This window comes from Eupeodes corollae, chromosome 1 (assembly GCF_945859685.1).
Source record: "Eupeodes corollae chromosome 1, idEupCoro1.1, whole genome shotgun sequence".
Lineage (NCBI taxonomy): Eukaryota > Metazoa > Arthropoda > Insecta > Diptera > Syrphidae > Eupeodes > Eupeodes corollae.
In genome coordinates, this window is record NC_079147.1 from 260,738,389 (window position 1) to 260,749,124 (window position 10,736).

Here is a 10,736-nt window from a genome sequence, read left to right on the forward strand (position 1 = left end):
GTTAGTGCGTTGGACTGTCATGCTAGAGGTCTTGGGTTCGATCCCTGCCTATGCCATCTAAAGTCTTTTCACGGGTACTGCCTCTTGCGAGGAATTGACAAATTCTCCAAGAGTAACTATTGTCATGAAAAAGTGCTTTCTCAAAATTAGCCGTTCGGAGTCGGCATATAAACTGTAGGTCCCCTCCATTCCTGACAACATTACTCGCACACAGGAATGGTTGAGAGTTGTAAGTCACTAGGCCTTGGTTCTCAACGGACTGTCGCGCCACCCAATTTATTTTTTTATTTTTATTTATTATTAACATAGCCAGAACTAAATAGCCTTATTCTAAAAATACATTTTATATTTAACAAAAAAGTAATTAATTTTATAAGCACATTAATTTTTAAATACATAAATTGGTCCAATTGATAGATTTTCACACGTTGAAATCTCTTTGTTATTTAACAATAACCGATCTAATAAATCAGAAATTGTGCAAAATCTTACTAAACAAGAACATTGATTTTCCGCATTCTCAAACATTTCATTATTACTACCCGGGTAGTAAAGAAAACAATTGATATTTTCCATAATTAAAGTAAAGCAAAAATTTTGCGAAAATAAATAAGCTGTTTGGTATTTTCTTAGGATCCATGTCAAACACATGAGTAATTCTTTTTTACATGATGCAGGTTGAATTGTTGGCACATAGGGAATAACTTCAAGTTTTTCATTTGACAAATAAAAGTTTCCTTTAAAGTCGATAATTTGTATATCAGATGAACCTTTCACTGTAAAAAAAGTAAAAAACAAAACAATTAAAAAATAAGTAAGTATTAAGCCTCAACTATAATAGACTTAACCGAGCTTCAGCCAGCTTAAGGGAACGAACCAATACGCAGAATTATATGTCACTAATCATAATAGACGTTCTGCACAGTTTCGTTAAATTTCGCTAACTTTCGCGCAATTACACAAGAGCCATTTAAATGGATCGAGCTTAAGCTTATGTCAAATTTGTAACGCATTTCGTTTGACATTTGCTTAAGTTACTTGAATCCATTATGGTTACTTTTTGTTTTGACGATAACTTCTGATAACTTTTCGTTCGGTTTTGACATTAGCTTACTTTCGGTTAAATCTATTATAGTTGGGGCTTTAGTTCTTAGAAGAAAAATGTATGTCAAAACTAATTGACAGTATTCTTATTGGATGCGTTCAATCTCAGACAGATAGGGTATCCAGATACGTATAAAATAACAGCTAATCAAAAACAGCTGAGAAGTCAAAAAAGGAATCCAAAGGTCAATCATTTCTGTAGTATTTAAGTATCTGACAGAACAGCTGATTCAACACTTGGTTGAATTTGAAGAAACTTGAAAATTGATTTCAGCTTTTTGTATTTGTTGGTAAACAAAAAGATACAAAATGTTAGTTGGAGTTATATTTGATGATAGACGACAGCTTTTGACAGCTATCTCAATACAGCCATCCAACTCATTCAACAAGGTATCTAAAAATCCGCCTATCCAAGATATTCTATCCAACCTGAGACTGAACGCAGCCATTTTGTTTGGTATAACAACAACAGTTGACACAAAAAGATCACGGTAGTTAAAACTAAATTTTTTAAATGTGAAACTTAAAAAATACGACTTTTATACCTGCAACAGTATTAATATACAAATTAACTCCTGCAAGTAGTATCTTTTCCAAAGTCTTCTTTGTCCAAAGTGACGGTGATTTAACTCTTGCCAAAGCACTTGCTTCGACACATGCTGCCTGTAAGCTCTGGAAATAAAATTAAAAGCAATTTTCATATTATAAACATCTGACGTTTTATCTAACTTAAAAGGATCAAAACATATCCAAAGAACTTACTGGGAAAAAGTCCTTGGTTCCATAGAATCTATGTGACCTAAGAATATTTCGAGAATAAAGTATCTCAATGCCGTTTGCTTCTTTAACAAAGTCCGAAGATCGTTGTTTGCATTGAAGGCTTTCTGGTTTCTCAGAAATATAATCGAAAAAGTAAGCTTCTTTGGATTTATCTGATACGTAATTTCCACTTCTAGTTGATAAAGGCCCAACATCATCATTTTGGATGGTTTTCAATGGCTTACAAATTCCCTCTTTTAAAGGAACAACCGAAATGCTAATACTCCGCAACTCATACCAATTGTTGAGATCTTCTTCGGCATCAGTCCCTTCCAAAATTATATCGTACAGGCTTTCCAGTTTTGCTGAAGATATCACTTGCATTTCCCTTTCAACTCGATCGATTCCGAATAAATAATACACAGTAATGCCTTTCCATAAGGCAAATGCATTACCAGTTCCTGGTAGATAGACAACAACTTGTTGACAGCTGTTGAAAAACATTGTTAGGGCATTACGCAAGTTTACACCCACAATTTCTGTTCGTTTTGCCGAAAAAATTGGTCCTTGAATATTCTTCGTGAAGTCAATATTGCAAATGAATTCATTATCTATGACAAAGTTACATCGGATGTCATCGAAAGCTCCCGATCCTGAAGGATCAGGAGATTGAAGAAGCTCAATTTCGCAATCATTCTTCTGAAGAAGATATCTAGCCAAAAATGTTATCTAAAAGCAAAATGCTTTTCAAAAATTTCCTATTAAAATAAACCTACAAAATTGGCATACCCTGTGAGAAATGTTGGTATTCCATAATTCGACAAATTGCAACTGACTATGAATTAGTGCGGCAATTGCAAGACCATGTTGAGGAATGTTGTCCGATCCAAGCAGAGAGGACTTAAGGATTCTCATATCAGTTTGATAATGCTGGAACATATTTTGATCACTCGCAATCCGTGAAACTATTTTTGATCTTAAAATATCTTCTTCTGGAGAAGTTGCATTTGAGCTTGATTTTTCCACAGGAGTGCTTTCCATTCCAATCTTTAAAAAAAGAAACAAATATTGGAGTCTGAGTCTTTACTCGTGGTTCAGCAAATTTGGCTCATTAATTCCAATGATAAAACATTTTTAATTGGGGTTGACTTTCATCAAATAAACGAATCTTACAGAACCAAGCGAAATTGCTGAACCATGAACTTATTTTTGAACTTACCATATAAAGCATAAAAGTATTTGATCCTCTAATACAAGTATATTTTGAAAGCAAATAGTTCAGAAGATTATCGAGTTTGGAAAATTTCGACAGACTAGGCAAACCTCCATGCTCAACTAGATTTCCATTGGGATTCGTTTCGAATGGGTCGTACAAATAAAAATTACCCCCATCACCTTTCCAAAAAGACATAATATATCCTTTATGGCTAAAAATTACTGCAGATCCCCCTTCGATACTTCCTAACTTTCCAGTTGCCTTCTTCAATTCATGGAACAACAAGTTTCCGTGGGCTATGGAATTTATCTTCCATTTATATCGTACCTTATAGATACTAAAAATAGAGGAAACATCTTCTAATGATAATTGGTCAATGTTCTTAGGCCGATTTATGTCGGCTTTTAGACTTTTGGTGTATAAACGATCCCCGTACTTGAGGAGCACATCCAACAGAGTTGTGGTTATTTTACTCGAAGGCGTGATTTTTGCAAAAGCTATTGCAACAATGCAATTTGTGACTTCTAGATTCTTGTTACGGTTTAGTAAACCTGGATTATTCTTAGTCATGGAACCACGAAGCATTGAATGATTTGGAGCAAGAGATCGGTAACCAGGCTTAAGTCTGGATTCAAAATCATCACTTCCAACTGGCAAACTGGTCAGGGTCAAATCATGAAGAGTAAACTTGCCGAATTTAAATTCTTCTGGAGTTTTGGCGGCAATATGATCGAAAAATTCGTCAAAGTTTAAAAACCAGGCTGAATATGCTGAACCTTGATTGTCGAAATGAGTGTAGATACGTTTTTCTAGATATAAAGGACGTTCAGCTATTGTTTTCCTTGGCTCTTCATCATCATCATAGGCAAGTGCTCCGTTATCTTCTTGAGCAGGCATAACGGAAAGATTGTCCCCACCTAAATGATCTTTTCCCATTTCAATTCTTCGTTCGGTCAGTTCTCCATTCGGCCCAGATGCCTTCGGATCAAAAACGAAATAAAGATTGTCCCTTTTCCAGATGGCAATCTTGTAAAAATCTGATTCCAGCACAGCTTCATGGTGATCACTTGCTTTGTTGTCCCAAGACTGAAGAATCCCTTTTAGATCATTGGCAGGTGGTGAAGTTGGGTGTTCTTGGGCAAAACTACCCGTCGGCCGAACAAACAGCTCATCTTGCGCCTCAATGAGTTCATCATTTTCGTAATCTTCTTGTGCACCCATTTCGTTGTCGCCCTCTTCACCCATCATGACTTCGGGTTGTATTTCAAGAACTCCAACAATTGGCTCACGAGTGAATGTGAACTTATTCATTCCTATCATCGGAACAACATCCTCCCATTGGAGCTTGTAATCTCGAGCTTGACACTCAGGCAGTGCCATGTAGATTTTGCAAAATATTTTATCACCGATTTTTAGAATATCTGCCAGATCCGATTTGGTCCAATTTGTTGAACTATTTATTCTATTTAAGCCCAGAGCTGTTAAGAGATTGGCCAATGTCTGTTTATCGGCTCGAACTCCAAACATTTCATGGCCCTCGTGAAGATCCTTATAGGGCCTAATGATAGCTCCACTCGTCCCGAATTCTTCATAATCATAGATTGGGGGACGATTAGCTGCCATTGATAGCCCGATATCAACGGGACTTAGGCAGTACTAAGCACACAACAGAATTAATTTTAAAGGTGGGACCATTTTTTCCAAATTCTCAATCTCAAACTCAAACTTACCTCATCACTGTCTTTGGTATTGAGACAAGTTGTCAAAAAATAGAAAATATCTGCAATTGATTTGAACCGCATGGCATTAGCAATTCCCATTGGAGGTAAAAGTTTTTCATTTTCTTAAAAGATTTGTAAGTTTTTGAGCTTAGATAAGATTAAAATCAAAATTTTTAGAAACTTACCACAAAGGCATTGTGGTGGAATTCCTAAAAGTTTTTCATATGGATAGAAGATGTAAAAGTGTTTATCCTGTCCTAGCCATATTGCTAACGAAATGTCCTTAACCGTAAATATTCCATATTTTGCAGATTCAAAGAATTCCATCAAGCCTTTTTAAAAGATAATTTCAAAGATTTACCTAGGAAATACATAAGAATATATGCTTACCATTTTTTAACTGCACCGATCCAATATTTTTAGACTCTGCTAACATAGCCCCATGAATCCTACAGTCGATAATTGTTATTCTGGCTCGCCTTCCTCCTATGTCCAGCAGTTGTTTAACACTCTGCAAATGAAATGGCTTGTCATTGTCGTGAGTAGGCAGTGACAACTTAAATAGCTCAATCCCCTCACTGAGAATTGTATCAATTGTTTTAGTGTCCCAATCTTCTTCGGGCTTTTCTACAGCTATCATCAATGCCGAGACTGCCATACAAATAGCCTTGCCCGATCTTAAATTATCCTCCGCATAGCTGTAATCACACAGAGTTTTAGTTCCGCACAGCATCCACTTATTTTCAGCCATTCCAATCCATTCCCCTTCGTCATCTGATTTAGTGGAAGTTTCGAAGAACTTTAACTTAATAATTCTGTATGGATCCTTACGATGTTTCAGAGCAATACTCTCAACATAAACTTCTGCTAATTTCTTTACATTTCTATACCATGTGACACATGCACTACCCGCCAAAGCAGTGCTTCCCAATTCCGATGAAAACATTCGGGTCCATTTTCTGCCCAGACCGTCACGTTCCTTAGGATCGAACATGAAGAAGTTATTCTTTTGTTGCCAAACTAAAACCATTTGTGGACCAGCCAGAATTCCAGTATCGTTGCCAGCAAAAAACTTTATCAATCCTTGTTCAACACTCAGAACATCCGGATCCGTGGAAGTGACTCTTCCAAAAACCAATTTATCAAAGTGTATTGATAGATTTTTCTTCATAAATTTTATTGGAAATTTTATTCGATCCATCCAGTCTTCATTATCTAGAAGCTCTTCAGCGTCACTTTCGTAGTAGAGTTGTTTTCCGATTTTTAGTATATCATGGATTATAATCGATGTCCAGAGATTAGCTGGGAAATGGTGAAGTAAAACTGCAGCTGCTATAATAGTGTGTGATATTTGATCGGGTTCCTTGCAATATTCCTTGCCAACGAGAATTCCTCGTTCATCAGGTAGTTCTTTATAATCCGAGCTAAATGTTATTACCAAATCTTCGGTGAAAACTTCTTCAGAAGGTTCAGGTTCTTCAACTTTTTTCTTGTCTTTTCTGGTTCTAGATGGCACAGGAGCTGCAGGAGTTGCAGAATTGTCTTTGTCAACTTCTGTCTCTTGGGCAACTTCCACATTTTCATCTTCATTTTCGATTTTCCCATCTGCATCTTCTGGTGGAAGTATAAACTCGTCATTGATATTTTCAAGAGTCATAGGAATCTTCATTTTATTCAGTACTTTTACCGAATATATACTACAAACTCCACGCTGCAGTTTGAGGCTATTTTCTAGCAGAACCTTTAAATTTGTTGACTTTAAAACTGCTGGTAATCGATTTTCAACATCTCGAAAGCCTTCTGGTATAAGTGCATAGAATTTTGACTTATCCTTCCAAAATGCAAATGACTTTCCGGTACACTGAAGAACAACACCATGGTTTTCACTCAGAAGCTTATCAAACATCTGGACTTCAGTATTGTCAAAATTGGAATTCAGTTGACCACCGCAGAGAGAATTCAAAGATATAATTGGTCTGACAAGAATTGTCACCCTATTCAAATTGAGAAGGAACGTAGGACAAACACATTGAATTGGATAGCTTGAATTGGCTCGAAGTTTAAGTTGTTGCAAGGTTAAACGGTGTACTTCTTTACCGATTTCAAAAATATTCTCCAATACATCTGTGGACCATTCTGAAAATTCCTCAACAGCAACGTAGACAGGGGCAACGACACACGTTGAAGAATTCTAGAAAGTTTAAAATATTCAAATATACTTGAACATTTCTAATTCAAAATTGGAAATGTACTGATTTAGAAAATGTATCACAATCTCTTAAAATGTTTTCAAATAATTTTGGAAGAAATTAAACATTGTGAATGGAAAAAGATTTTCCGATCTTTTATAGATTGGTCCTAAGGTTTAAATGCGGTGAGACGGTGAGACTAATAAAATATTTGGCCAATTTCAAAGAAATTCCTGGATGTACCTTTATTTTTCTTGCATTTGCTGACCCTTTTAAATTTAGTAATTGTTGTCGATACCGTAACATAGCTAATCCGGGGGCAACCTTTTCCCATACTGTTGGTTTATTTGGTTTCGGAGCACTATTGCAAAAGAAATAATTTGAAGAAAAACAAAAGAACAAAGCTTAATGACTCTTTTCTTACATGTACGTTTTACGTTTTTTATGCGGAGATTTGGAACGTTTTTTCGAATTTGGCGGCATTATAAAAAATATTAAATTTTGTTATTTTTTAAAACAATTTAAACAAACTACACGAATCAATTTGAAAAAACAAATGGAAATGGAAACTAAAATTTAAATAAAAAAAACTTCGACACTATTTTCAAAGAAACAAGATACTTTCTTTAACAGAAAATTTTAATGTAAATATTTATGGTATTATGAAAAAGAAAATAATATTTAGTTACTTATTATTTACCGGAAAATGAAGCTATCCGCTTGGTTCCAGAATTTAATTTGTCTTAATGCATCCGGATATTGATTGAAAGTGGTTGCCTTACTGCAAGCCTAAAAATTCTATCTTTAATTGTTTGTGTAGACCTAAGCGTTTTCGTGTATCTCCAAAGAAAAAAGTCTAAAAGTGATAAATTACAAGATCTCGGTAGCCATTTCGAAAAATATAAAAGCCACGAATTATTTCTCGCAAAGTTGTGAACTGTGACTACAAAATAAAATAAATAAATAAATTGGGTGGCGCAAAAGTCCGGCCTAGTGACTGACAACTCTCAACCATTCCAATTGTTCTGAAGAGGTGTTCTTCAACGCTGGCAAAACCACTGCGTAAGCTTTTCTATCTGTCCTATTCTACAGGTCTCTTTCCGAGTGGATGGAAAACTGCATTTGTCCAGCCTGTCCCTAAAAAAGTCGAATTCTCCTCACCATCCAACTATCGTCCAATTGCACTTACATCCCTCTTTCCAAGGTCATGGAAACGCTGATCAATTTTCAGCTTAAGAAATATCTTGAAGAACGAAAGCTTCTTAATGACCGGCAGTATGGCTTTCGTTGCAATAGGTCCACTGGTGAGCTCATGGTTTATCTCACCGAACAGTGGAACAAATCTTTACATCGTTTTGGAGAAAGTAAGATTATTGCACTTGATATTTCAAAAGCATTTGATAGAGTTTGGCATCAAGCTCTCTTATCGAAAATGCGTGCATTTGGTATTGATGAATCCCTTCTTCGTTGGGTTAGAAATTACCTTTCGGACCGTTCAATTCAAGTAGTATTGGACGGGTTCAAATCTGTTATTCATAAAATAAACGCTAGTGTGCCCCAGGGCTCCGTTTTGTCTCCGACGCTCTTTCTCATTTTTATAAATCATCTTTTGTCTGAAACTTCTAACCCACTAAATTGTTTCGCGGATGACAGTACCCTCAGCTTTTCATATTCGTTTTTAGATTCTCATCCTTGTTCTTCGGATGTGGACTACCAACGGCAGCGTATGATAAGCTCATTAAATTCAGATCTTGACAGCATTGTTCAATGGGGAATCAAAAACCGTGTAGAATTTAATGCTTCGAAAACTCAATTCTGTCTACTGTCGCAAAAGCGTAACCCTCCCCCAATGCCACTATCCATGAGTGGTACTTGCATCGAGGAGACTGAACAGCTATCAGTCCTAGGTATGTGCATTACAAACCACTTGTTGTGGAGTGATCACATATTTGACACCGCCAAAAATGCTGCTAAGTGTTTAGGTTTTCTCCGACGATGCAAGAAGTTTTTTACCCCTTCTGATCTGGCTATAATTTATAAAGCCTATATTCGTCCAAAACTTGAGTACAATTCCCATTTTGGACAGAATTCAAAAGAGAGCTCTAAGAATGATAGGTGACCGTTGTCTAACTGAAACTTTTGCATCTCTCGAGCACCGTCGTAAGGTTTCATGTCTCTCATTACTTTATCGCTACTTCCATAAGAAATGCTCTAATGAAATAGCCAGTTGAATTCCTCCCCTCCAACAATTCAACCGTAATACTTGTTCTTTTAGGAATGCCCATCAGTTTACCCTTGAGCGTAATTTCGGTCGTACTGTAAAGTACAGAGATTCTTTTTTTAGTCGCACTACACGAATGTGGACTCAATGTTTCCCACTCATTACAATGTGCAGGCATTCAAAACCAATGTGCATCGGTATCTCCTTTCAAATCCTATCCTCCCTTCCTAATTACGCGCACTGTGTATAATCATTATAAGGGTATTCATATCCCCTTTAGTGCGCGTACAATATAAAAAAAAAACTGTTTGTTAGAGATGGAAGGGACCTACAGTTTTAAGCCGAATCCGAACGGAAAATTTGAGGAAGCACTTTTCATGACAAGAATTACTCTTGGAGAATTTGTCAATTCCTCCCAAGAGGCAGTACCCGCGAAAAAACTTTAGGTGGCATAAGCAGGAATTGAACCCAAGACCTCTCGCATGACAGTCCAACGCACTAACCATCATGCCACTGGTACTACTGCAGATTGTTTACCATTTTTGTAGCGGATTTTAAGAAATAACTTACAACTTTAAAAGTGACAGCTTCCCAAATAAGGTTGGAATGGACAGGTCCAGACGACATACAGGGCTTGAAAGTAAGGCATGTTTCTAGCATTTGGTTAGCCAGCTGCCAAAAAATTACCTTCCAATTAAGGCAACTTTAATGGAAAATTGACTGGAAAGTTAGTCAAGAAAAATCTCCCTAACTATCAAGTCAAGTCAACTTATTTCGAAATAACAATGATCTTGTTTTTTCATTCAACGCAAAGCTGAACTTTATTACTCCATGAATGGTAATAGCAAGCAAAAAGCAAACGAGAAAGGGGGGGGGAAGGTGTTTACACTTAGACACCTCTCCTTATCCAGACGGTGGCGGAGGAATTCCTGAGATGGAATCAACGTTGGCATCTACAGTTCCACTAAGGTTTTACTACTTAGTGAACACCTTATAGGGCTTCTTCGACTTATTCGGAGCCAAGGCCTATAAGGAGCGTTTTATCCGGCTCCCCATCCTTGAAGTTATACTTAGAATCTGGCCCTCCAGGTTGGGGGTTGTGCCGTCGGGTCGACTTCTTGGCCACGTAAAAGCCTCATAGTTGCGAAGCACCAACAAGCCTTGCATACGGACGGATTTACTGTTGACAACCTACGCAAACAATTTAAGGACAATGAACTTCGGATATGCACGTGGAATGTTAGGCCTCTTAACAGACCACGTGCAGCCGAAGAAATAGCGGAGGCCCTAGACCCCTATAAAGCAGACATCACCGCCATCCAGGAAATACGATGGGAGGTGCCGGGCAAAAAGAGGATGAAAAACTGCAATATTTACTATGATGACTGCTACCACGAAAACCAACAGCGCTTATTTGGATGCGGCTTCGTCATTGGAGCCAGACTTAGGCAAGAAGTCTTGAGCTATAAGTGCATCAATGAGCGCCTCATGACCATACGCATCAAGGCTAAATTCGACAACATTAG

The 10,736-nt window shown here is 37.1% G+C and overlaps 1 protein-coding gene across 1 annotated transcript; it reads right to left on the reverse strand.

The window, feature by feature from the left end:
- Positions 1–280: 280 nt before the first annotated feature.
- LOC129942601 (uncharacterized) lies at positions 281–7,574 on the reverse strand. The gene is made up of 10 exons (XM_056051617.1): positions 7,414–7,574; positions 7,233–7,350; positions 5,191–6,991; positions 4,986–5,132; positions 4,810–4,922; positions 3,083–4,735; positions 2,653–2,910; positions 1,867–2,592; positions 1,650–1,776; positions 281–776 (listed from the first exon to the last, which is right to left on the reverse strand). The coding sequence occupies exons 1-10, from the start codon at positions 7,470–7,472 to the stop codon at positions 382–384; spliced, it is 5,397 nt and encodes a 1,798-aa protein (XP_055907592.1). The 5' UTR covers positions 7,473–7,574; the 3' UTR covers positions 281–381.
- Positions 7,575–10,736: the final 3,162 nt, after the last annotated feature.

Excerpts from the sequence above, each read along its gene's own strand:
- LOC129942601 (XM_056051617.1), bottom strand. The coding sequence starts at position 7,472 with ATGCCGCCAAATTCGAAAAAACGTTCCAAATCTCCGCATAAAAAACGT. Across the intron at positions 7,351-7,413 it reads AAAAAACGTAAAACGTACAT|TGCTCCGAAACCAAATAAAC; the intron begins GTAAGAAAAGAG and ends CTTTTGCAATAG. Across the intron at positions 2,911-3,082 it reads ATACTTTTATGCTTTATATG|ATTGGAATGGAAAGCACTCC; the intron begins GTAAGTTCAAAA and ends CTTTTTTTAAAG.